The sequence below is a fragment of the Triturus cristatus genome, chromosome 11 (genome assembly GCF_964204655.1).
Source record: "Triturus cristatus chromosome 11, aTriCri1.1, whole genome shotgun sequence".
Lineage (NCBI taxonomy): Eukaryota > Metazoa > Chordata > Amphibia > Caudata > Salamandridae > Triturus > Triturus cristatus.
This window is the reverse complement of record NC_140594.1, coordinates 147400444-147425607: the sequence shown is the minus strand read 5'-3', so window position 1 is coordinate 147425607 and position 25164 is coordinate 147400444. Positions and strand designations below refer to the sequence as shown.

Genomic DNA, 25164 nt, shown 5'->3' with positions numbered 1-25164 from the left:
ACATCCTCTTTCCACTTGAAAATCTGTCTGACAGCTGTGTTTGACTGGCTCTCAGTGGCCCAGCTGAAATGCAATGAGGAAAAAACTGAGATCCTCCTTTTCAGTAATTTTCCTCCTCAATATTGGTATTCTTTCTTGTCAAATGAGTGCTCCCGGCCTATCCCTCTGGGTTTGCCTGTCAAGAACTTCGGGATCTGGTTAGATGAAAAACTGAGTTTCAGCTCCCAGATCATTAAGCTGACTGGAATGTGTTTCGGCATTCTGAAATCACTTAAAAAGTTCTTGCCTCTCCTCCCTCTTTCGGCAAGGGAATTGGTCATGCATGCTCTTATTACCTTACGTATTGACTATGCCAATGCACTGAACACTGGTCTGCCGGACTATGCCCTTGAGAATTCCAATAGAAGCCCATGTTCTGGTGTGAACCTGGGCTTCTATTGGAATTCTCTGCAGCATATTATCAAGCCCATTATCGCCGCTTTTAGCAGCAGTTTCCTGCCGCTAAAGCGGTGATAATTTTAACGCCGTCCTTGATAATATGCCCCTAAGTTCGTCAGGAATGAATGCCAGAAGTAATGTAAAATGGCTTTGTCAATCCGGAATGCCTACTTATGAGTTAGTACCTAATCAGCCATATATGCAGTGCATCTGGCACCAAGGTAATGATATCCCCAAACGATGCATGATATATCAAAGAAATATCAGTTTTAAATATATTTTTGAAATGCAACCATTTTTCATGCTCCGTTTCATATCAATTACACACTTTTCAATTTCGATATAAATATATTTCAACTCTGAAAAAGCTTCTAATGTAGGAGGATGGGCTGCACACAGTAGAGCTACTTGCAGGTAGCTGTAGAGCACCCGGTAGCTCACAGGCTACTAGTTGGAGAAGCCTGGTGTACTTTGTGCACACTTATGAAGAAAAGCATACTATGTCCTACCCTGTCAAATCCCACCTATGTGATACATGAGTGTATGAAGGACTACAATGTCAAAAAAACTGACTGGAGCTCCATTTTCATCACAACAATCCTGACTTGTCACAAAGACTTCCCAATGGATATTTATCAGCATATGGATGACCTAGTAAAAGAAATTCTACGATAATCTGTGGCAAAATGATTTGAGGGCCTGGCTGTGGTGTGAGTGGCAACTGAAACCCCTTGGGGTTTAAGGGCTGCAGCAGTAATTGGACAAAGAACCTCATCCAGGCGAGATGGAGACTAAAGGCTACCAGCAACTATTGCAAAAGAGTGTGCCTGGCCCTTGGAATGCCAGGACATGAGGTGGGGAATTTTCACTCAAAAAAATACACGAGCCACTGCTCGTAGAAACCCCATTTCTGCCCTGAATACTTGTCAACTTTCTTTTTCGAAAGGATTCTCCCTCTTTGTTAACCCCTAGGTTGCTGGAGTTTTTACTACTGTTATTGTTAATTAATATTTGCAAAGAGCAAAACTTACATGGAGTTTGCCCAAAATATTGCCTTGTCCCAAATGTACTCTTCCTAATCTATTTCTCAGGCTTGATCCCATTTTCTATCACCCGCACATGACTATGCTCACTCCTATATCTTGTGGTTGCCCACGACCGCTTCATCCCTTCCCACTGCTTAAAACAACCTATGTTATGTTACGTTACGTGTATTTGCAAAATGCACTTTCACCTGTGAAGGTATCCTGGTGCTGTGAAGGTATCCTGGTGCTGAGCAGGTGCGTGGTTAATTGAAAAGCCAAGTCTTCAGCTTCTTGCAGAATTCAAGAAAGAAGCAGGTTATTCTGATGTAGAGAGGGAGGCCGTTACACTCTCTAGGAGCAATTAAGAGAATGCTGGTCCTCCTGATCTGGTTCTGTGTATGTATGGGATGTGTGCGAGCAGGAGTTTGGAGGAGAGGAGGTCTGGGTGGTTGGTGGAAGGAGATGTAACTGTTCAGGTACGTGGGGCCTGAGTTGCAATGTGCCTTGAATGTGCATGTGAAGAGTTTGAATTGAGCGCGTTTGTGTATCGGGAGGCAGTGAAGTTCCCAGAGGTGTGGTGTGGTGTGATGAGAGGTTGAGGATGAGTCTGGCTGATTAGTTCTGGATGGCTTGTGGTCTTCTAATCTAATGAGCTGCTTGGTGATCCAGGTGTAGATGGTGTTCCTATTGTCCTACTTGCTGGTGACTAGGGCGTGAGTGACCTTTCTTCTAGTGTTGCTAGGAAGCAATTTGAAGATCTTCCGCAGGATCGTCAGGGTGCAGGCCAGCGTACACATTATACAAACCACCAACATTACCTGATAAATGAAGACTGTGCCAGGCAACATTCTTGACAAATGGCTGCAGATTAAAAAAGCATTTCAAAGTTTCACTTTTCTATTTGGAATATTTTTTACATAAAAGAAAGTTACTGCCAAACAGCTGTTTTTGATTCCACTGCTTAAGGATTTACATTATTCAGTTTTAATTCAATTAAAAAAACTGTCTCTATTGGTCTCCTTTTACGGCTGCCGCAGTGACCAGGAGAATAGTCCTCCCACAAGCTTTCATCAACTTCCAAATAAACTTCTTTGTTTGCAGTTCTTGCAGGCTGAATCTCTTTGTTATAGATAGAGCTTGATCAGCTCGTCGCTGACGGCAGAGGGGGTCAGTACCCCCAGATCTGTGAACAGAAGCGTGATGAGCGAGGGCGCGGTGTAGTCGATCCACGGGTGCTCTTCTGCCAGGTTCTGGATGGTCTTCAGTGTGTCTGCCTTGTACTGTGGTAGAAACGCATTAGTTGGGTAAGTCCAATGCACTCATTTCGCACTGTACAACTTTTAATTTGTCGTTATCAAACCCCCAAACCTCCTCCTCCTCCTCCAAACGTCAGAAAAGCCCACTACAGAAACTGTTCATGATATCACTCTGTAGGGTCCTCCAAAAATTGGACTTTCATTTAATTCTGGCTCCCACAACATTCTAGAACATTTGCAGAAAGCAGGTAATACGCTACATGATTGAATATTTCTGTTTAAAATGTTTCTATTTTCTTTTTTTTAACTAACCTTGAATTTATCGGGGACATCTTGCTGATTCAAAGGGAAAAGTCTTACAAACTTGAAACTTTCAGCCACCACATAAAATGGCTTATTTTGAGCTTTTGCACAAACTGCCATTTGATTTGTTCCAATCTGTGGGGACAAAAAGAAGACTTTTTAGCAATTACATGGTTTTGTTTTAAGAAAGATAAACATTTTCCAACTATGTTCTTACCGTCCATGTTCATTAAGTGACACTAATCAATGCTCTAAGTTGCCAAATAATTTCAATCCTAAAATGTGTTCTTTGCACAAACATTTGTATTGTCACAGGAGGCACTAGCATGCCTGTATTTGCATTCTCTGACATTTTGGGAGACGAACAGACTTTTAAGAAACCTTGCAGTGTTTTTTTTCTATATGTGGCATCAACATATTGCCTTAAGGCCACACCCGTTTGCATTTATGCAAGCATCAAATAACAATCAGCAACCTTATCCCTCTAGATTTCACTGCCCCAACTCAATGCAAAGTAAAGCGTTTGCATGGCGCTATCAAAAACGAATGAAATACACAGCGCTGACTGCCTAGACAAAACGAAATTGCTACTAAGCATTAGAAAGAAATCAATAGGTGAGCGGCCACACTCTGAAGGATGGAAGAAGTCACTGGCAATGCAAAAGGCCAACATCTGTGACAATCCTGCGATTACTACAATTTATTTGAGGTAGTTTGCCCCTCTATGGGACCTCCAAATATTTGAAATAAAGTACTGAGGAGGGAACATGGAGCATGCAAGCGAACAGATTACTTAAAAACAACAGAAGTAGGAGACACTTCTTTATTAAGCGTAAAGGATCATGTGTCTTTTTCTAGCAGTGCTAGCTGTGTCACCATGCATGTGCAAATAAAACTTGAAAGAAAATTCACAGAATGGGTGAAATATCCCTCCCATACACAGCAGGTTTCTGAGTTATTTTCATACAATATGCTTACTTTAGAACTGGGAATATAAAGGTGAAGTAACAAATAATAGCAAAATCCTGCCTACCGTGGATCACGGGAAAGCAAACATATATAAGATTTAAAAACTGATAAGTGAGCTGAAGCAACAAGATTTTCGTTACATGAGCAGCAAGTCATCTTTTATACCGTGCATAAGATGCATTTTCATTCGGTATCATAACCAGAGGATTAAAGCCACTCAAATACATTACATGTGTTGAGGGTTACCTTGTTGATAATTCCTCCATTTTCAACCACGCCTTCAGCACCAACAATTACCAGGTCCACCTTCTCCATGATGTAACTGTTAATCGGAATTAAAATGACTGAGCAATAAGGTCAGCAAAAGAAACCTCTGTACTTATATTTTAATTCACAAAGCTGCATAGTAGAGACCATAGAAGGCACAATCATGGATGATGTCCCTCCGCACTACCACAACAGAACTCCAAAATATGTTTTACGTGTACTACTGAATTCATATTAACAAATTATTATTAAAAAAGAAAGTAACTGATCCCTCCTCCCAATCACCCACTGAAAATAATTTTGAATGTGGTTCGCACCTGGTGTGGACAAAATTACAACTAAGCCACCAGGCTGGCCCCTAAATTAAACAAGGTATGTTTACAGAAGGTTCTCTTTAATGTATGTTGCATACTAGCTACTATAAACTGAAGTAATACCTTACCCAACAGCAGCGTCGAGAATGACAGTCACTGGCACGTTCAGCTTTCGAAGGGCCTCTGCCATGTTTTTCCTATAAGCATACATTTAGAAGGTTTAGAAACACAAAACTAGTCACACACCCTTAGCATATACAATGGCTGCTGGGTAAAACGAATGTGCACTTTATAACTTTGGGGGAGCTATTCCAGACAGGTGGGTTTCCTTCTTTTCTAGTCGGTATGTATCCAAGTCAGTTTGAAAAGCAGAACACTTCACAGAGCCCTTTCTGTTTTGAGGTCCCTTTGGAGGGTCAAATTTGCTTTATTGATCAGCTGTAATAGTCTGTAGAGGCGGCCATCTTGAAAGGTGGAATTTTTGTTCCTACGCTTCACAGGACTGACGTTGCTCCTTATCCCAGAGTTAATACACCCTCTAGCTATATATTTGATTTGTGGGGAAGGAAAATATTGCTCACTATGGGATCTGTTACATGTTACACCAGCCACCATTCCATTAAAAATGGAGTCACCCACGAACTAATTTGAAACTTTCTTCAAGATAAAGTTAATCATTGCTGTGACTTCAAGAAACACACATAGCCCCATAACGAAAGCAATTAGGGGCATATTATCAAGACAGGCGATAAAATTAATCGCCGCTTTAGCGGCAGAAAACTGCCGCTAAAACAGCGATAATGGGCTTGATAATACTCTCTAGTGAATTCCAATTGAAGCCCATGTTAGATGTCCTTCACATCTAACATGGGCTTCAATTGGAATTCCATAGAGCATATTATCAAGCCCATTATCGCCGTTTTAGCGGCAGTTTTCTGCCGCTAAAGCGGCGATAATTTGATCGCCTGCCTTGATAATATGCCCCTTAATTTGGCAGAATCGCTCTATAGACAAGAATTGTAAGGTCTGCGCTTGGACTGGTGAGTAGGATAGTTGCATTTGGGGGCAGAAACAATTGGGCTTCCCTGTATTTGGTTATGAGTCCAAGGTGACATCCTTCCCAACAAATAACCAGTGGAAACTGCCCACATTCTGACCATTTGAAAATGTTCGGCTCTACACTCCACGTCTTTTTAACCAAACAAGGTCTATTTGTTAGATTTGGTTTAATCTGGCTTCATTTTAGGTCATGCATTAGCTAAGTCCAATTTTATTATCCAATGGAGGAAGACTTGAAATGAAAATGTGATTTATACCATGCACTAGTACCCAGAGGTTTCTAGGCGCCCAATTTCATGCAGCTTTGCCCGCCTCTTATGGTCAATACTCTCAGACGGATAACTTATCACAGTATGTATTTCCCCACAAGCATTCCCAGAGCCAAAATTTGGATCTGGAGTATTGCAACAGGGGTTAATCATAGGTTTTTTTCCAAACAGCTAAGGCATGCCTTACTTGTCAAACGTAAGGGTTCAAAAGACTCCAAATTGACAGACTAGAACTATTTTCCTTACAAAGCAGAGGACAAAAACAGAATTTGCCAAGAACCCCACTTAATCTTCCTCTAAAGAATACAAAGAAAACATTGTCCATGAGCCACCTCTATGAACTTTGAAGAAACTCTTTGTGCGGTAGCAGGATTCTGTCCTTACAGCATGTTGTATTGTTATGTTTGTTTGACACAGACAAGTGATAATACAATAGTCCAAAGAGCTACTATTGTTGCACTAAGAACAATCGCAGGGATTACAAAAAGAAGAAATTTTGAGCCTTTTAACGAATCCAGTGCAAAACCAACAGACAGGATTGCACATCTCTATTTCATTTCCCTGATAAAAACAGACTTGAAGTGATATCCAAGCCTTTGAATAAGGGCGTCTATTATAGCGAGGCTGGTGCAATAATTTTTGCTTTGATAGGAAAAATGAACTTCTGCCTCCCACCTTTTTAGTAGAAGACTTCTCTTTTTTGTTGCCTCTAGATGCTTTCTGGCACTGCTCTGGTAGTACCACCCTCCATGGCTGCCTAAAATCGTCCATAACCTGTAGTGATAGCAATTATAGCACAACACGTACAAATTGGATAAAAGAAATTGGAATTGGGTGCTGGATCAGTTGGAAAGCACGATGGTGCGTTTACTGCAGGCTTCGCTGACGCACCAGTCTTCCAGCATGCCTGTCCTACTGGAAGTCACCTTGGAGCCTGGACAGCAAATACAAAAAGTCTGCCAGAACAGCAGACATCGAGGACGTCAGGGTATTAGGCCCCATTTGAGGAGTACTTTAAATAGTGTCCCTGGATACCCCTTGACAACTTGGACATTGTGGGGGGGGGAGGGGAAGTCCTGCCTTTCCAGCACATACTGAACAGGGCTCTGCACTGAGGCCTGTAATGGTGGGAAAATAAACTTGTTCTTCTCTCTATGATAGCTCCAGACAAAAGGAGCACTACAGCCCTCTTGTAAAAATCACATCAGGGTGGAATAATCGGGCTGGTGGGAACTCCTGGTCATGTCCATTAATGCTATGAGAACAAACTATCAAGCGAACATCAACCAGGTGGAGCCAGCCATGAAAACAATTTGAGATAATCTGCAGTACTTTGAATTTCAGCAGAAGATGATGTAGTCACTTGCACCACCGAGTTTACAGAGGCTGGACAGACAAGAACAAACCACCAAGGATGAGCTGAATAGACTGGCAGCCTTAAATCGGCCTTCTCCAACGAGTAGCTCGTGAACTACTAGTAGCTCTCTGTCTTAAGCCTAGCCTACTAAACTAGAAGCTTTTGCTTGGCTAGATTAATATATTTATAACACAATTGTGTCTTCCAGATGGAAATGTGGGTATTTTCAGAACTCATTGTTTGGTGAAAAATGGTTAAATTTCCAAAATAATTGTAAAGCTGATATTTGAGTGCTAAGTCATGTGGCACTGGGAAGACTTATAACTAATGTTATTGCCTTGGTGCCACAAGCTTTGCAGCTATGGCTGTTATGCATTATCTATGTAAAGACATTCCAAATTGACAAAGCCTTTTTTACGTTATTGGTGGCAATCCTGCCTGATGCGTGAGGTGACGTGGTCGCTGCTGATAATCTTGCAGAAGGGCACTACTAATGTAATCTTGACTAGTATTACTACACTAATAATATATTAATAGCGCTGGATAATTTTCATTGAACATAAGTAGCTGTTATTACAGAAAAGGTTGGAGATCCCTGCTTTAAATATTGTACTATTAAAACTATTGTATTACAGGAAGGCGATCTGAAAATGTGTGCCATGTTCGAAAAGACTCCTGTCTAAAAAGACTTTGGAGCTCCACCCACTGCCACTATGGATTCCCTGAAGAGGAATTTGGAACAGTTGTTAGACTCACTGAGACATGAGCCGACTTGGGGAGACATCCACTGGGTAGTACCAAAAGCGTACTGGATGCCAGCGGGAGCAAGCCCCCGTCTGAGCGTTGGAGCAGGAATGACAACAGACTGACGACATTGAAGTTTGCACTAAAAAAATAACATAGGAAGATTTCTGATCAAGAATCATTAACATCTCCTCTTCTCCAATGGAGCCCCACATACTCTGTTCAGGAATATAATAAGAAACTTGTAGGCATTAAGAAGTAACTCTGAGAAAGGGGCATTGTGGGACCTTTGCTGTTCCATGCAGAACTTAGAGATAAACACAATGGCAAAAGATGTAATTTCACACGGAGTGCAGCGTTAAAGGGGAGATAAGGACTGAAACTGTTTTGAGATGTGTGTATCGCGCGATTGAAAGAGCGAGAAACCAGGAAGATTTCAGAATGCAATTTTATGTAGCTATGTTTGGTCTCTGTACTGCCCCTCGCCTTCAATTCATTTCAAACCACTCTGGTTTGAAGAATCTTTTAATTGGGGGCTTACCATAAAATAGTAAGATAATGCATCGAGGGTAGTTACAGGTAAGTGGGGGAGCTCATCACTTTTTCTTGGCGGCTATAAGTCAATGGATAATGTCCATGTTATTTTTATGCTCAAGAAGCAGTGATTAACTTTAATTTCTCTCCTTTTGCTATTTCTGTTGTTGGAATGTAATAAAGTTTATTGAAACTTTAACTGTTTAAAATTCCCAAAAAGGAGCTTAGTTATCAGTTAACAAACGTGAGCCAATTCTATCTGCTGTGTGAAAGTAATTACCGAAGATAATGGAGTCTGACAACTGTATGAGATCTTCAGTTATAGTATGAGTAAGAAATCCTACATCATATGTAATTCTATACTGAGATGGAGCAAAGTTGATTTATATACATTGTGCAAAGCAAAGGTAAAACTTTCAAGCCATGATACATTTAGAAAATGCCTAAGTTGAATAATGAAATTATTCAATGTAATGGGTAACTTCTGGGAAATTAAGAGTCATTACCTAGCAGCATCCCGACCATGTTAGATAATATCATCAAAAGAGAATGCCTGTGAGGGTAGCAACTGTGACCAAAGTCAGGCAGTGCACACATGGCTGTTAGGTCAACAACCCCCAGTGTTACTTATCAAATAGCTATAAGAAAGGCTAAGGTTCCTCCTCGACCACTCTCTCCCGCCTCTCTGCCACCTGTAACTTAATGCGCACTCACTTGCCATGGACGAGTCCTGTATTGTAAATATCTAAGGAACAGCTCTCTATTGCTTTGTAGCTAGAATCATGCTATATAATCCATAAACATACACACATTCAGTTATGGAAGTTAATACTTGCTACCTTATTAACACATTTATTTTGTACAGCTGTTTGGATGCATTATTGTATATGAACAACTCTTTGTTTTCTTTGTGTACATTTATGCAGTATTAAGCACAGTGTTAAGCTGTTACATCTTTGCTGTGTATTAAGGGAACAAAACGGAAGAAAGCACTTGCCCGGCACAGTCTGGCTGGGATTCCGTAACATAGACACTGAAGCGTTTCTTCGCACCAGCAGCTTCTTCCAACACACACAGTACCACTCTGGAGTAGGCATGAGTTAAAATCCTCTGTTAGGAAACAAAGAAACCAAAGACAATGCACCATGAAATGAGCATTAGGTCCAAATACAAATACTGGGTTAAATAGAAGATAAGGTATGGATTATAATAGCATCAATATAAGAACGAATGTCTGGAGCACAGGCCGCGTCTGTGTGGCACAAAGTAATACGACCGACTTATTATTTGTTTAAGCAAAACAAAAAAGTTAATTTATTCTATATGATATCAATAGATGGTCAGCTGGTCTACTAGTAACAACGTACAGTGCATTAGGTATTCATTTTACACAGTACACATAGGTACCACAAATGTGGCACAAAGATGTTGCCACAGATATTGTATGATAATGTAAGTCATGGGGAATCACTGTGGATATTTGAACAACAGTAAATACAGCTAACAAATGCTTCCCCACTCTGACTTTTTAAGGATAATGTAGTCTACAAAGTGGATAGCCTGTACTGTAATCGGTCCTTATGGTAGTATCCGAAATGTAGGCTGAGAGCACCAAAATGGATAGGCCTTGCTGGTAGAAAAGTGAAATATTCAGAAACCAGTGTAGTCAAAACAGTGTGGGCTGCAGAAATAGGGTCTCTATCAAATGCTATAAAGGCAACATAAGGAATGTGTTCAGTGTTTGAGTCAGTAAATGCTGCCGTGCATATATAGCATCAACATTTTACTATGCTTTAATTCAATGCAAGTTGAAGATTGGATTACTCAATTGCAGTACAGGGGTTGTTTTGGAATATTTGTAAAACACCCGTTAACAAAGAGCAGTTTACTACAAGAAAACTGAGACTTCAACCTCTGACAACTAATGCACATCTAGTCTGTGGCCCCAGCCTCGGTTCAGACCTTTCTTGCCCAAACGTTGACCCTAGGCCTCGGGGTATCAACAGGGGTTACAAGAGCAGCGGTCTCTGCTTTACAAATACTCGAAAACAGCTACAGGACTCAAAAGAACCACTCGCTGGAGGATTTTGAGGCACTAGACACAGGGCTCCATTTAAAGAGTAAGTTAGACTCATTCTTGGTCCAAAGATGAACTGGAATTCAAGGCAGCTTAACTCCCAAACTTAGCAGTAGGTTACAGTGACCCGTTTACTATAAATGCAGGCACATCACTGGTAAAACAATATATATATATCCAGAATTTTCCTGGGATTCTTGTCTTTACAGACCTCAAGAGGGGCGTCTTATGTAATTGTTGCAAAGCCGTTATCTGACCTCAGGAGGTTCAAATTGCCTTAGCTCTTTATTTCCTTGTTTAGGTTATATATGGTTCTTCTTAAGTCCATTGTGTACCAATATTAGTTAGTTGGTAAGTTAGCCCCACCCAAGTTTGAAGTATTTATAAGATGTTGGCTCAATATCCCTAGATCCTGGGCAAGAATACATTTATCTACACATTATCTCTATTTGTCAATGTAAATTTGTCACAAGGCCCATAGGGGTATTGTCGTCTTCCCTATGTTAGCATGAGCACGTTGCTGTCTCCTGCTTTGCACACGTTACTACACATATATGTTTGCTTGTGCTACTCTGAAACTTTCACTTAGAACATCCTGCTGTTTTCACGCCTTGCTTGTTCCTGGGATTTAGTCTGCACATAGTGAACAAGGTCGAACAACAATGCTCCTTGTTATTTTGTTCAGATCAGGTCCTAGCAGCTAGACAAAACATGCAGATGCAGTGGTTGCTTGGAAGCACGTACTTTGGTTATATGGGGCTACACAGATAGGTAAGGGCACTTGGAGAGGGATCTTTCCAGGGAGAAGAGCATGGCAGCACCTGTGATGCAGAACTTCCATCTATAGACTGAGGTACGTGGCCTGCTGATAACACCCAGAGATCTTCTAATAAATAATCAATTTGTTTCTATACAAGGGGAGGGAGGTTAGGCTACTCTGTTTATCATGATAGCTCCTTTTATGATTTTCGGACTACTTGCTATGCTGACCGTATGTGTGTCAGGATTTTTCTACTAATTGTGGCACATATACTGCAAACCAGAGCACGTTAGTTAAAATAAACTGTTTCATGTCTGTCAGATCTTACTGTGGACGAGTACAAGAGCCTGAGTGAAAGGGTGTGTCATTCAACAGCGATTCCTGAGAGAGTTGGGAGTGTTGTGTTCTTGAGTGTCTAATCACTTGTTCCTCTGAGTGAGTAGGAGGTCAAGTGAGACACTATAGCTAGTCAGATCTCGGGCTCATGGGTACTAAGGTGGCAGGAGAACTCAGTCCCTGCCTACTAAGGTCCCATAATCCCAAGCATATTTCTGTGATCCCGCAGAATCCACGCAACAAATTGTGTGCATCTTGTCCACCCAGTTTTGCAGCGCTACCCAAAAGCCAGTTATGCAGATCCACAACAGGTGCTGACCATTTAGTCACACTTGTAGAAGATCCATCTACATCAGTTTCTTCCCAGGTATGACTGCGAGGGGTGCCCTGCTTATCCTGCCACTTGCTCATCTGGTATTGCTTAGACCCATTCAGGTTTACGCTTTTTAATTTTCCAACCCAGCAGCTCCAGCAACACTTTTAAGAGGGTTTACTTGTTTTTATTAAAACTGTTTCCACTGTATCGAGGACAAAGGACATACATGTACATTTTCAGGATCTTATAGTCCGTATACAGCCAGAGATGTTAACATGTCGTATCATGTTTACGCACAAGCTCACTATTCGTGAGCAGCATTACTCATCCATTACAACAGTGCAAGTTTTTGTTTCTGTTTTTAAACTATATGATCAACATCCTAATTAACAAATGAATAACAATAATCACAACCGGGAATCTGGGTTACCGCCCGAATCCAACCCCTACCACCCTGCCCCCACCCTCGTGACAGCGACAGACTGGTGGCACAGCATTCTTAACCTAAGTAGAGAACTAGTGGTGCACTCACAGCTTGTTCGCGAGTCATGCGTTCATGGCGTGAGAGGGCGCGTATGACAGCGGTGCTTGGGGATGGTGTTAGTGTGGGCATGGTGCTCTGCGTGCTATGTGCGCTCTCAGTCTCACTCTCATATGTTGTTGTGGACATTTCAGTCAACATTTGCCCCCATTCCAGAAGATCGCTCTCCGTGTTGTCATCTGTCCGCACTACTCTAAGGTGACATTCCTCAGCTACACCCCATTCCCGTAAGTCATCCCTCCATTTTTTCCACGCGGGTGGTCGTGAGTGTACACAGTGGATCGCTATCCGCCATCTTAGTCCCTTTCTTGGGTATCTGGAGTACTCCCAGAAGACAGTGCTTTATAGAGACGTCTATTCGCAATAGCGGCCGCTGTGCTAAGGGACAGCACCACTTGGTGCTGTAGTAAGGACTCCCTTATTACGTACATACATTGTTAAGTTAGCATAACCACGTTAGAAAGCCATCTTGCTGCTTTTGCACACGACACTGCGTCTACATGTTATTGTTTAAACAAACTGCTGACTCGCGCTTTGCCTCCCACGAGAGCAATCTGTTGTTACCATCCCGAGCTCTGCGCAGCGACCTTGGTCTGTACATGGTGTAACAAACAGTCTGGGTCGTTAGACAATGCATGTTTTCCACTCTAGGTTGATCGACTCACTATTTAGCCATAACACACAGGCAGCTGCGAATACCTGAAAGTTGGTGCTTTTAATATTGCAGACATCATGTTTAATATTCAGACCGAAGACGAGCCTTCCTGCGAGAAGACTCCTGATGCTCCTGTGATGTGATTTCACTAAGCTGATCTTTGAGATATGGGGTCCCCCATTCAAGCCTAAGAGACCTTTTATTAGCCTAATAATAATATTAGCTTCTTAGTAAAGGGAAGGTGGTAGCATCCACTGTCATTTATAACATGATCACTCCTTTTATATTCTATGGTATTGTAACAATGCTGATGGTTTTGATTATAATCATTTGTCTGCTTGTATTAGCCAAAGTACTGCATCTTAGGACACGTGGTCTATAAAAATAAACACTTTTTATTTTCACCGTGTCTCTGTTGATTCTTGTTGTGGACTGATGTGAGAATAATATACGAACAGGTATTTCCGATTCCCACCATTCCTGAGAGTACACTGAGTCGCTTGTTCTGGGTTGTCTTTTCATTGGGATCGCCGAGCCAAATCTCGGATAACGAATGGGACACTTATGCTAGCCGGATACTGGGTTCTGAGGTGAGTTTCTGGTACACCACAATTCACTGAGGTCCTGGGGTTCTACGCATAGTTCTGTGTATAAGCAGAATCCCTGCAACATGGCGCCCAACGTTTGGTCTATGAGTTGAGATGCCTTAGTAGTGCTTATATTAGTCCACAACACCCTCATTCTTGTTTCCGGATAACAAGTCTGACGGATTTAAACCTACCTATTTCTGTTGATATAGGTTTCTTCAAGCTTGATCATTAAAAAGGTTATTGAACCCTTGTGCTACTGAATACTTCGAGTGTAGCTTGTCCTTATGGCGGTAGAAATAGCGGCGCATAGCCGTGCAGCTCTGAAACGTCATTTGACGCAGTATGGGGTGCCGGACACTGGTATGAACGTCATCTTTGTGGTAGGAGCCGATGCGGCTCATCCCTATGAGTTGTTCTACTCTTGGGTGACGCTTCCGGCAGTGAGTGAGGACGATAACTCCTTTCATTCTTACACTGCCACTGCCGTGCCAGCGAACTATACACCGTATAGGACACAGGAAATACCAATATCTGCTTGGCAACATCTTATTTGGTTTAATGGCACCCTTCCCCATGTGGTTATACCGCCGAGAATGGGCCCTTTATCAATTGCAGGGGCCACTTGGCCGGTACTAGCCGGATTTACGCCTCATCCCCGTTACCTCACGGTGACGGTGGCTGAATTGCGTGTACTACACACTGCCCTTATTACAGTATATAGGGCGTTGGTACAGTACGTGTCACACAATATGCAGGCGGGGGCACCTGCTGTTGCGGGACAGCCTACTGACCACCACGCGGTGGTCATTAGTCCTGTTATGGTTAATTCTGTTATGGGCAAGCGCCCCCAAACTAGGGATGATTTCCCTTTTTGGCTTGCTGAGAAATTTGACCAAATAGAAGCGGTATACCCGAATACATCTCCTGTGGAGAAACACAGGATCCTTACCATTAGTTTGCCTAAAGACTTGGTCCCCGACATTGATGATTGTGTAAACTGGGGCAAGGTCTTTGCAGCGACGTACTCGCAGTGCTTTGGCACTCCGTCTATGTCGGTACTACCCTCCGTTATTAAACGTGTTCAAGATAACCACGGTGCAGAGTCTGCGATAGAATTAGGAATGCGGCTCCTCGGACAGTTTGACCTGGTGGCTACCATGATAATGTGTAACCTTAAGGGTGATGCTATGCAGTTCCAAGTTCGTAATGAACTGAAGAAAGTTGCTGATGGGGATAAGCCGCGGGAGTTTGCGAAAATAATCTCGTCGGCGTACAGAGATTTGGGTCGTAGCTCTTTAGGAGTTAAACCTGTGATCAAAACTCCCGAAATTAAGCAGCAGGGTAAGGCGGAAGCCTCTGGTAAGGATGACCGTCCAAGCTTTCCGAAACAGAATTGGCGGTCAAAACAACAGGGAAAGCAGCAGCAGAAACAGGGGTCTCGGCCTGCCTCTCCCGTTCAGTCAGGTAGTGAGCGCACTTATGATCTGCGTGATCGTGCTACTATTAAGTCTCCGGATAGATTTCAGGTTTCTGAACAACGTTCTCCTCGGCTTCACAGTCCGGTGGTGGAGGCGGTGGCAAAGGTCGGGGTGCTCCACAGACACGTGACCAGCCCCGACAGACTGAGGGTAAAGGCAAGCAGGACGAATTTGCACGACAAAGACCCCCGTTTCAGAAGAAGAAAGTGGCTGCTCTGACGGCAAGGTATGCCTCAGATAGTGCGGTTACAGCTTCGGAACCGGACATGGGCGCTGACGCTACTGGACAGTGCAGCGGAAATTACCATAGTCCGTCAAGCTCTGCGTCCATTTCTGGCAGCGACAGCAACTGATATATTGGTTACTGTTGAAACAGCTGACACCAGAGTGGCTCCCCCTGACAGACTTTACGAAATAGTCTTATTAATTGAGGGTGACATACAACGTACAATAAAGGGGATTTTTTGGGATAATCTGACTACCACCTATGATATCCTCCTAGCGGAGGCAAATTGGCCCCCAGCTTTCATTTTAGAAGCTCCTAGAGGGGAGGAGGTAATCCTCCCGTCCTTTGCGCACACAGTGCCTAAGGACCGGGCTGAAGTGTACGCTGAGGAGTGGGCACTGGCGCTTGCGCCGGCGGTGTATCGTACTCAGGTGGGTTGGGACCGTTTGTCCCCCTGCCATGAGATTCCATTGAGGTCTATGCCCCAGCCTCAAACCCAATATCCCATGCGTCTCGTGAAGCTAGACCGCACGTCGCTGCAATCCTTGAACAATTGGAATATCAGGGTGTTATTGAAACTTGTGTGTCCCCTATGAATAACCCTTTATTCACTGTGACGAAACCAGACGGGTCGTACCGTTTAGTTTTGGATTACCGGCACTTAAATTCGCATTGCCGGACCTGCGCGGTACAAAATACTCACAGCTCGGCTCTTGTCGACAGTCTCGTGCGTAAGAGATTTAAAACGACACTTGACATTTCCAATGGCTTTTTCAGCCATAACCTGTCCACACTGAGTAGCCAGTGGACGGCGTTTACTTCGGGCGGCAAACAAAAACAGTTCACAAGATTAGCCATGGGCTATAAAAATAGCCCTGGCGTCTTTTCCGCTCGTGTGGTCTCTCTCTTAGAGAGAATAGACCCCGACGCATACTCCTATGTTGACGATATCTACCTGACGGATGATGAGCTGATGCCACATCTGTCTCGAGTCGACAATATTATAGTGAGTTTTGCAGACTATGGCTACAAATTTAATTTTGCGAAGTCTCACATCGCGGAATATACAGTGTTGTTTTTGGGCTACGAGCTCAACAATGAAGGTAAGGGTTTGGCTCCTCACTTTCTGGAGAAGTGCGCATGCCTGCGTGCTCCTACAACACTGAAAAAATTACAATCTTTGCTGGGCTTTCTGAATTTCGGACGTACGTATATTCCTGATTATGCCCAGCGTATCAAGCCGCTTTACGCCTTGGTACAACCTTCTTTTTCGAAGTCTAGTTGGCAGCTAGAACATTCTGCTATTCTTCAGTCTTTACAGGCTGATCTTCTTGCTTCACAATACTTATTGACGCGTGATAATCGCACTAACCTGGTAATAAGAATAGTACCAGGCGCAGTGGGTTTCACGTATTTGACGTTCAATGAGGGCGATACAGTCCCCATTGCGTATAAATCACACTTGTACACCTCTGCTGAATTGCGTTTTTCCACTGTCGAGAAAGTTCTTACAGCAGTACAGATGGCGATCCTTAAGGAACGCGCACTGTCGCATGGAAAACAGATACTGGTTGTAACACCATATCCTGCCCTAGAGGCGGTGACAAAAGCAAGTGTACCAAATTCTAAAGCTTTGCATCCACGGTGGATACAATGGGCCACAACTCTGACGTCACCAGATGTCACTTATATCTTTGACGCTTCTTTACAGACTCAGGAGTACTTACAGTATGAATTCGTTCATCCGGCTCCTCTGTCTTTGTGCCCGCTCGAAGAATACCATTGTGTCATATACACTGACGGCTCGGCGCAGCCGGCGATTGGATCAAAGCATGCCTATTCTGCGGCTTACGCTATTGTCGTGGGTACATTCGTAAATAGTGAATTCCAATCTGATGCCATGCATACGCAGTCATTGGGTGATTGTACCGCGCAATTGGCGGAGCTCCGGGCTCTGGTGCTTGCACTGGAGTTTGCTGATCCCCGAGTCACGACTCTTATAGTAAGTGACTCCTTTTATTGTGTCCAGTCCTACAATGACAACTTACACTTCTGGTCTCAAAACGATTATCGAGATACCAAAGGTAGCACAATTAAGCATAAACTGCTTTGGGTTCGATTGGCAGACTTTAAAGACCGTCTCCCTCTCGTGAATGTTATTCACACTCTTGGTCACCAACGACTTGGTGTCCATGCTGTCGGTAACAGCTTGGCTGACGAGGCAGCAAAAACCGCAGTGGCTACATACTTAGTGGCAGCAGTTACAAGATCCAAAAGTAAGATTGATGATGACATCTTGGCAGCTATTGCTGCTACAGAGAAGGGAAGTGATTACCCGAAGGGTTTTCCTTCTCGTTATTTTTATCACTTAAGTCCTGATAACGTCCCGTTAGTGAGGATTAACGACGTTGGTGACAGAATTATTTCCAACGCGGACTGCAGACCATCTCTGATACTAGCAGCGCACGAGGGGTTGGCGTCAGCCCACGCCGGCGTGTCCGCTACTATATCTCTGTTACAACAACGTTACTGGTGGTTTGGTTTATATAAACAAGCGCGCGCTTATGTTCTTGATTGTGACATTTGCCAACAGATTAAACCTTCCACTGTTGCGCGCCCACCACAAACACAGTTGTACATATCTAATAAACCGTTTGGTTGTGTTTATCTAGATCACTGCGGTCCTTTTTCTTCTGATACTGCGTACAAGTATATCTTGGTTGCAGTGGATTCGTGCACACATTTTCTCTGGGTATGGCCACAAAGGAGTGCTGACTCGCGGACTGTCATCAGGGATTTGCGTGTCTTTGTGGGAACTTTTGCGTGTGGTACCTTCCATTCTGATCAGGGCCCTGCGTTCGCCTCTAAGGCTTACAAGGAGGCTATGAGAAATTTGGGGGTCCAAGTCAAATTTTCGTCCCCCTACCGACCTGAGGGTAATAGTGTGGTGGAGCGAATGAACCGTGACTTAAAGCAATCTTTGACAGCACGTGTTTTAGGCACAGGCCAGAACTGGCTAGCCCATTTGTATAACGTCCAACGTGCACTTAATAATCTCCCTAGAAGGTCTCTGGGTGGGAGGACCCCGTACATGATGCTCTTCGGAATCAGAATGTTTGTCCCAGACCTTGATGGTCTAGACATGGCGGCGTCGACCGCACCCTTTGACGTAGATGATCACTGTGCTGTTTTGCAGACCCTACAAGAAGCCAGAGACGATCTTTCGAAGGAACACTTGCCCTCCACGTCTGATGCTGAGGTTCAGATTCCGGTAGTCGGCTGGCTACCCCGAGTTGGAGACCTGGTCCGTGAGAAGGTGGAGAACAAGAAGGAGTTCGGCCCCTCTTATCGTGCACCGGTTCCAGTGCTTGGAGTGCAGGGTACAAGAACAGTCATTTTACCTCCACTTCCTGGTCGCAAAGAAAACAGGTACATCTCTATTGACAATGTCAAACTTCAGCGAGTGGCCGATACTTCTTAGTCTAACTCCAGCAGTTTCCTGCCAGACGATGCAAAGAAATTCAGTGTTGGTTCCTGCTTCTAACACCTTGTCTGATGTTGCCATCGAGATGCAGTCAGTTACTGATCCCTTGTTAATACCGCCGGCTGGTGGTCTGCCCGAAGAGACTGAGTATGCTTATCCTACAAATGGTCACTTGCCTGTTTTACAATCTACGGCGGTTGACCAGTCACGTTTCTCCTTTGACACTAACTCATTGCCTCATACTTCCCCTTCGAACATTGCTATTTTTGCTAGTTGGTTCAAAAGACATTTTTTGATTCCCCCTTGGACATACATCTGGTTGGTGCTTACAAGTATTTTTTTGTTTATGTCCATTGGATTTGTAATAGTATTTTTCCGTCTGGTGAATGGCCACTATCTTAAAGAAAGATCTACAATTAGACTTATCAATGGAACTTTGGCCCCCCACTCATCGTCCCACATCATGAAAAGGGACCAGACTTATGTGAATATTACTGCCTGGCCCGTTTTGGATGGAATTGCGTGGGATGCTGTTAAATTCCAAATTCATGGTCCTACAGAGGTCATCAATGTACCTAATGTATTTCGTGTTTCTATGGGTGATGTGGTTAAGCAGAACATCCGTTCTGATGATTGGGATGTTCATGCCATTGAAGCACTGTTTTCTGATTTAAAATATTATGCCGCTTTTGATGCAGAAGATTTGTATGAGAATGCGGCTAACTATGCAGAACAGTATTGTTTTTAGCATTATGGCAATCACTTCCTGCATAAAGCAAACACTTTTCGTAATTTTGTAACTTTTATCCAATGGGAACACTGTCCCACCCCCTCTTTCGGCAGTTCACCTACATTAGTTGATAAGTATACTTATTTTACTGATTTCAGTGTTTCCGACCCGGCATCCTTTTATTTTAAAGTGATGCCTGAGTCTGCCTCGAAGGTTAGACTGACACACACCAAATTACTCTATTCTAAGTCCTTTATGGATGAGTTGTCAATCAAAGGTTATGATCTGTGGAAGGCTACTATTGATCTTAAATCGGTTTGGGGTTCCAAACCGTGGCAGGTTCAGGGAACTGAAGCTTTACATCGTGCCTGTCTTGTACCGAATCATATGTTGTTTTTAAATTCGACCATCTTCCAGACCACCTGTTTCGGATTGGCCACTTCTAAAAAACTAAATTCCCCTTCTGTTCCAGATCTGGGCGCTTACCCAAATTGGGATAACCTCACAGATCTGTCCCTTCCTGCTTTGCAGTCATTGGTTTCTAATACATCTTTCAATATTTCGAAATTTAGTAGTGAAGGATGGTTAATTTGGCAAAGCAGTTCCGATACCTGTCAACGTCGTTTTCTGGGTCTGAAACCGGGGTATACGCAGCAACGCGTAGACCCTCGGTTTGAGTCCTCTCATACAGTAACTACCTACTCTGTAGGGAAATTATGTCAGTCCTGGCTGCGACATTCCACCTTGGCATCTGTCAAAGTTCATTTATCAAGATTACATGACAAAATAGATTTGAATGATTTTGTTAAAGGTCCTGTGGGTGGCAGATCCAAAAGGTGGGCGTTTATGCTATTTACAACGAAGTATGGAAATTGTCGCAAATTGAGGCGGCTTCCAGATTAAGGTCTATTGATCAAGCGAATATGGAAAAGGTATTAGCAGTTATAGATAACAGCATTAACACTCTTTCTTCCAGAATTTATACATTAGATAATATTGTTTCTTCAATTGTTGATATTGTACATGATGATATGTCTGTATTGTACCATGGTCAAAACCAGTTACGTTCTGTTATGCAGTTTGCATGGACTTTACAAACGTTAAAGGCAGGAAAGGTCCCCTGGGACTATCTGAATACGACATCATTATTCCTTCCCTTTAACCTTACTGTAAAGCAACAGTTCATGTCCATGAAAGATGCTACGTATTCATTGTTACACATTGAAAAGTTGGAGCCGTTACCTTTCTCTGTGGCGGAATTGAATTCAGCCGTGTGGTTAGTACATGGGTTGATCACGCTCCCTTTCGCGCTTTTTAAGTTTACGTCCTGTATGAAACACTATGCTCTGGGTAGATCTGAACAGCTGGGTACCGCTTTCATACATGAGGTTTGGTCCCTCCCTTTTACGTATAGATGTACAAGAGACGGTACTGAGGTTTATCTGAAAGGTGAGGAATGTACCTCGACACCTGATCATTCTGTAGTATGTCGGCACATTCAGTTACACGGTGCTTGCAATGTACACGCCCCGAATTTGGCCTGCGTCCTCAAAGGTATCCCAGTGCCAGTGATTACGCCATCTTTCACGCTGCTTGCAAACGGTAGCTATTTGATTTTGAATAATGAAGCTTGCTGCGGGATGTTAGTGGGAATCCCATATATAGTAACTGTATCGCAGAGAGTAGTCTGCTGCAATAATGTTCTATTTCCTCCCCCGCATGGGCGGCTGGATGTTTCCATCTGGCCTTCGATTCCGACCTTGAAAGCAGAGTTCAACAAGATGAGCAGAATAAGAGCTCTATTGTCCCAAAAGGAGGTGCCATTGACTTCCTCCCGGGAAACGTTTATCCTTCACGTAGCTAATACGCGTACTGAGGTACAGGCGCTTTTGAATACTGACCTCCCCCTGCATTTTGGAGCTTTGATCCAAACAATTTTCAATGCCTCGTCCACGACTGGCCTGGCTCATTTTTTTAAACTTGTGGGCTCAGGCCTCGTGACCTCCTTCCAAACTATTTTTGGTGTGATTCCGGCAATTTTTCATTCTATTTTCTCGAGCGTCTTTGGCGGTGTCCCGCTGATTCTGGCGCTGGTGGCAGGTGTGCTGTTTTCACTTTTCATACTACGAAATGGCTGCTCTTTCTGTGCCACACGACAACCTGTCCCGTCTACATCTTCTTCGTGACAGGATGCTTGAATATTATGGTACGCTGCCATTGGCGACTTTGAGCCTGGCGTATGGATTATCCTTCCGGTTTTCCTACTTCACCTGCGTGCAACCTGTTTTTTACTGCCTAGATTGTCCCTTTGAATGGCCTCTGGATTTGTGCTTAACCAACACGGTGTCTCCGGTGCCGGATTATGATCGACTGATGAGGCCCTTAGTGTCTCACGAGTTTGCCTGTTCTGGTGTTCAGATTATGGCCTGTGGTGGTATCCTGGGTAATTGGGACATCGCAAGGGCTGCCTATGACTATGAGCTATCTGGAGGAACACGTCGGTTGCCCTCTGATCGTGCTAGAGGCTCCGCTTATTGAAGAACATGTTTGTTCCTTTTCTTTGCTTAACTGGATGGCTGAAACTTTTAGTGGCTCTGCAAACGATTTCCTGTTGGAAGCAGTTGCCACGTATGCTGCTTACACGTTCATGGATTGAGTGTACTGTTGTCCGCTATGTTTTTTTTGTGCTCCCATGTCTTGAACATTACCTGTGCCTTTGGATTGCTGGCCAGCGCAGGATTTTTTCATTTTTTTTTCTCCCCTTTTGTGGTTTTTTTCTCTCTTCTACTTTTTGCTTTTTCGAACTTTATCTGAACCGGTAATTAGTTTCAAATTGAATACGCCTTGTTCTGCCGAAACTGAACTCTGCGTTCTCTCATTTCTTCCCTACTGGTTAGTGCTTCGATCAAGGGGGCATGTAGTAAGGACTCCCTTATTACGTACATACATTGTTAAGTTAGCATAACCACGTTAGATGTTAGAAAGCCATCTTGCTGCTTTTGCACACGACACTGCGTCTACATGTTATTGTTTAAACAAACTGCTGACTCGCGCTTTGCCTCACACGAGAGCAATCCGTTGTTACCATCCCGAGCTCTGCGCAGCGACCTTGGTCTGTACATGGTGTAACAAACAGTCTGGGTCGTTAGACAATGCATGTTTTCCACTCTAGGTTGATCGACTCACTATTTAGCCATAACACACAGGCAGCTGCGAATACCTGAAAGTTGGTGCTTTTAATATTGCAGACATCATGTTTAATATTCAGACCGAAGACGAGCCTTCCTGCGAGAAGACTCCTGATGCTCCTGTGATGTGATTTCACTAAGCTGATCTTTGAGGTATGGGGTCCCCCATTCAAGCCTAAGAGACCTTTTATTAGCATAATAATAATATTAGCTTCTTAGTAAAGGGAAGGTGGTAGCATCCACTGTCATTTATAACATGATCACTCCTTTTATATTCTATGGTATTGTAACGATGCTGATGGTTTTGATTATAATCATTTGTCTGCTTGTATTAGCCAAAGTACTGCATCTTAGGACACGTGGTCTATAAAAATAAACACTTTTTATTTTCACCGTGTCTCTGTTGATTCTTGTTGTGGACTGATGTGAGAATAATATACGAACAGGTATTTCCGATTCCCACCATTCCTGAGAGTACACTGAGTCGCTTGTTGTGGGTTGTCTTTTCATTGGGATCGTTGAGCCAAATCTCGGATAACGAATGGGACACTTATGCTAGCCGGATACTGGGTTCTGGGTTCTGAGGTGAGTTTCTGGTACACCACAATTCACTGAGGTCCTGGGGTTCTACGCATAGTTCTGTGTATAAGCAGAATCCCTGCAACAGTGCCAGTACCGCTGCAGACGCGGACAGTTCCAGACCATATGCACAAATGTGGTGGGATCTGTGCCACATCTTGGGCGTGCGGAGGACAACCCTGCGGTGAACCGAGCTCGTCGCTAGGGAGTCAAGTATGTGCGGTGAAGATAATAAAATTGGATTAACTTGAACCCTGCGTTAGTTGTGGATTCTGCTACTTGTGCGAGTGCTCTCCTCCACTCACCATCTGTCAAAGGGGCTGGGAGATAGTTGTCCCAAAACGCACTAACCCGGTCTAGGTTCACCCCCGGTCCGCCCTCGACTGGAACCTGGGTCCAGAAGTGTTACCAGTGTGCTGGCCTCTTCGGGTTCATCGGGAAATGTTGTCCACATCTCCCGGACAGTATGCGATATCTTGGCGTACTGTAAAAAGTGTCATGGAGGCACCTGAAATCAGGCCTGTGCATCCTGAAAGGCCATGAACTTGTCGTTCTGATATAAATCCTCCGCCATCTCACAACCTCCCTCGTACCATTTCAAGGTGAGATACTGCAAGTTCCATGATGTACAAATTAATGTTATGTGCTCACCCTTACAATGAATACTTCAACCTGTTCTTTACACTACTATGAGCAGCATGTCAAGCAGACTAAAGGATCAACAGGCAACAATGAATATATTAACATAAAAATAAAGACTTTGGAGAAGGCCCAGAAACAAATATGGTAATACCGTCAATATCCACTTACTGCTCCATCTTTTATAAATGTGTGGCACAGCTTGGCGATCTTTGTTCTAGACAGCGATATCCTTTCGAGAAAAATCTCCCCTCGTTCAATCATAATCTTTTTACACTTCGAGTAATCCTGCAGAAACAAGTTAAAAAATGTTTCTTGCCACTGAAATCCAGGAATGAATGAGAAAAAATTAATACAGTAATAGAAAACTTACAGAGTCTTCCAAAGAGGTTAGACTGATGAACCTCAGGAAAAGTTCTCCTCCTGAGGACACAGCTACAGAGGACTCCACTCCCGTCAGAGTCTGAATGGCCTCAGTAAGGTTCTCTCGCAAGCCTTTAATCGTCTCACCTGTAAAATCGTGAAAAAAAGACAGTTTACATAAATCAGTATAACACAAGCAAGCTGACCAGTGGCTAAATCAGGTTGCAATTCCTCTGCTCATCAAACAAAATAAAAAAAATACCATGGTTAGTGATGCATCAGAAAACCCATACATAATAGGGCACTCCAAAGTGCAGTAGCAAGCCTGCCAGTGAAACAGACTCTAAATAAAACCATGACAGTTTCTTACACATATCAAAAAAGCATAAACTGGCTAATTAAGGATGAACCAAAAAGCCTATACACAACATGCCCCTATAGATGATACAAAGTGAACCAGCAGTTTTGTCAGTGAAGTGGGAGTCGAAGTGAAACCATTCTAATGCCCATTATAAATAAAAACAAATTAAAAAAATTACATTGGCTAACCAAAAACCATTGACTGTGGCCGTGTGAAGTGCGCTCACTATTGAGAGAGTATGAAGTGTAACTAAAACATCAAGGGCCAGATGTACGACCTGCAAAATAGCGTCTTGCAAATTGCGTC

General features: G+C 43.4%; 1 protein-coding gene across 1 annotated transcript in view; it reads right to left on the bottom strand.

Moving 5' to 3' along the window:
• Window positions 1–1824: 1824 nt before the first annotated feature.
• Window positions 1825–25164, bottom strand: part of EIF2B1 (eukaryotic translation initiation factor 2B subunit alpha) — a 55349-nt gene continuing 32009 nt past the window's right edge. The window contains exons 3-9 of the mRNA XM_085634148.1: window positions 24508–24644; window positions 24306–24422; window positions 9533–9645; window positions 4701–4769; window positions 4238–4313; window positions 3032–3157; window positions 1825–2743 (exon numbers count right to left, since the gene is read on the bottom strand). Coding sequence (XP_085490274.1) covers window positions 2588–2743; window positions 3032–3157; window positions 4238–4313; window positions 4701–4769; window positions 9533–9645; window positions 24306–24422; window positions 24508–24644 — 794 coding nt within the window. The 3' untranslated portion in view covers window positions 1825–2587. The remainder of the gene's footprint in view (window positions 2744–3031; window positions 3158–4237; window positions 4314–4700; window positions 4770–9532; window positions 9646–24305; window positions 24423–24507; window positions 24645–25164) is intronic.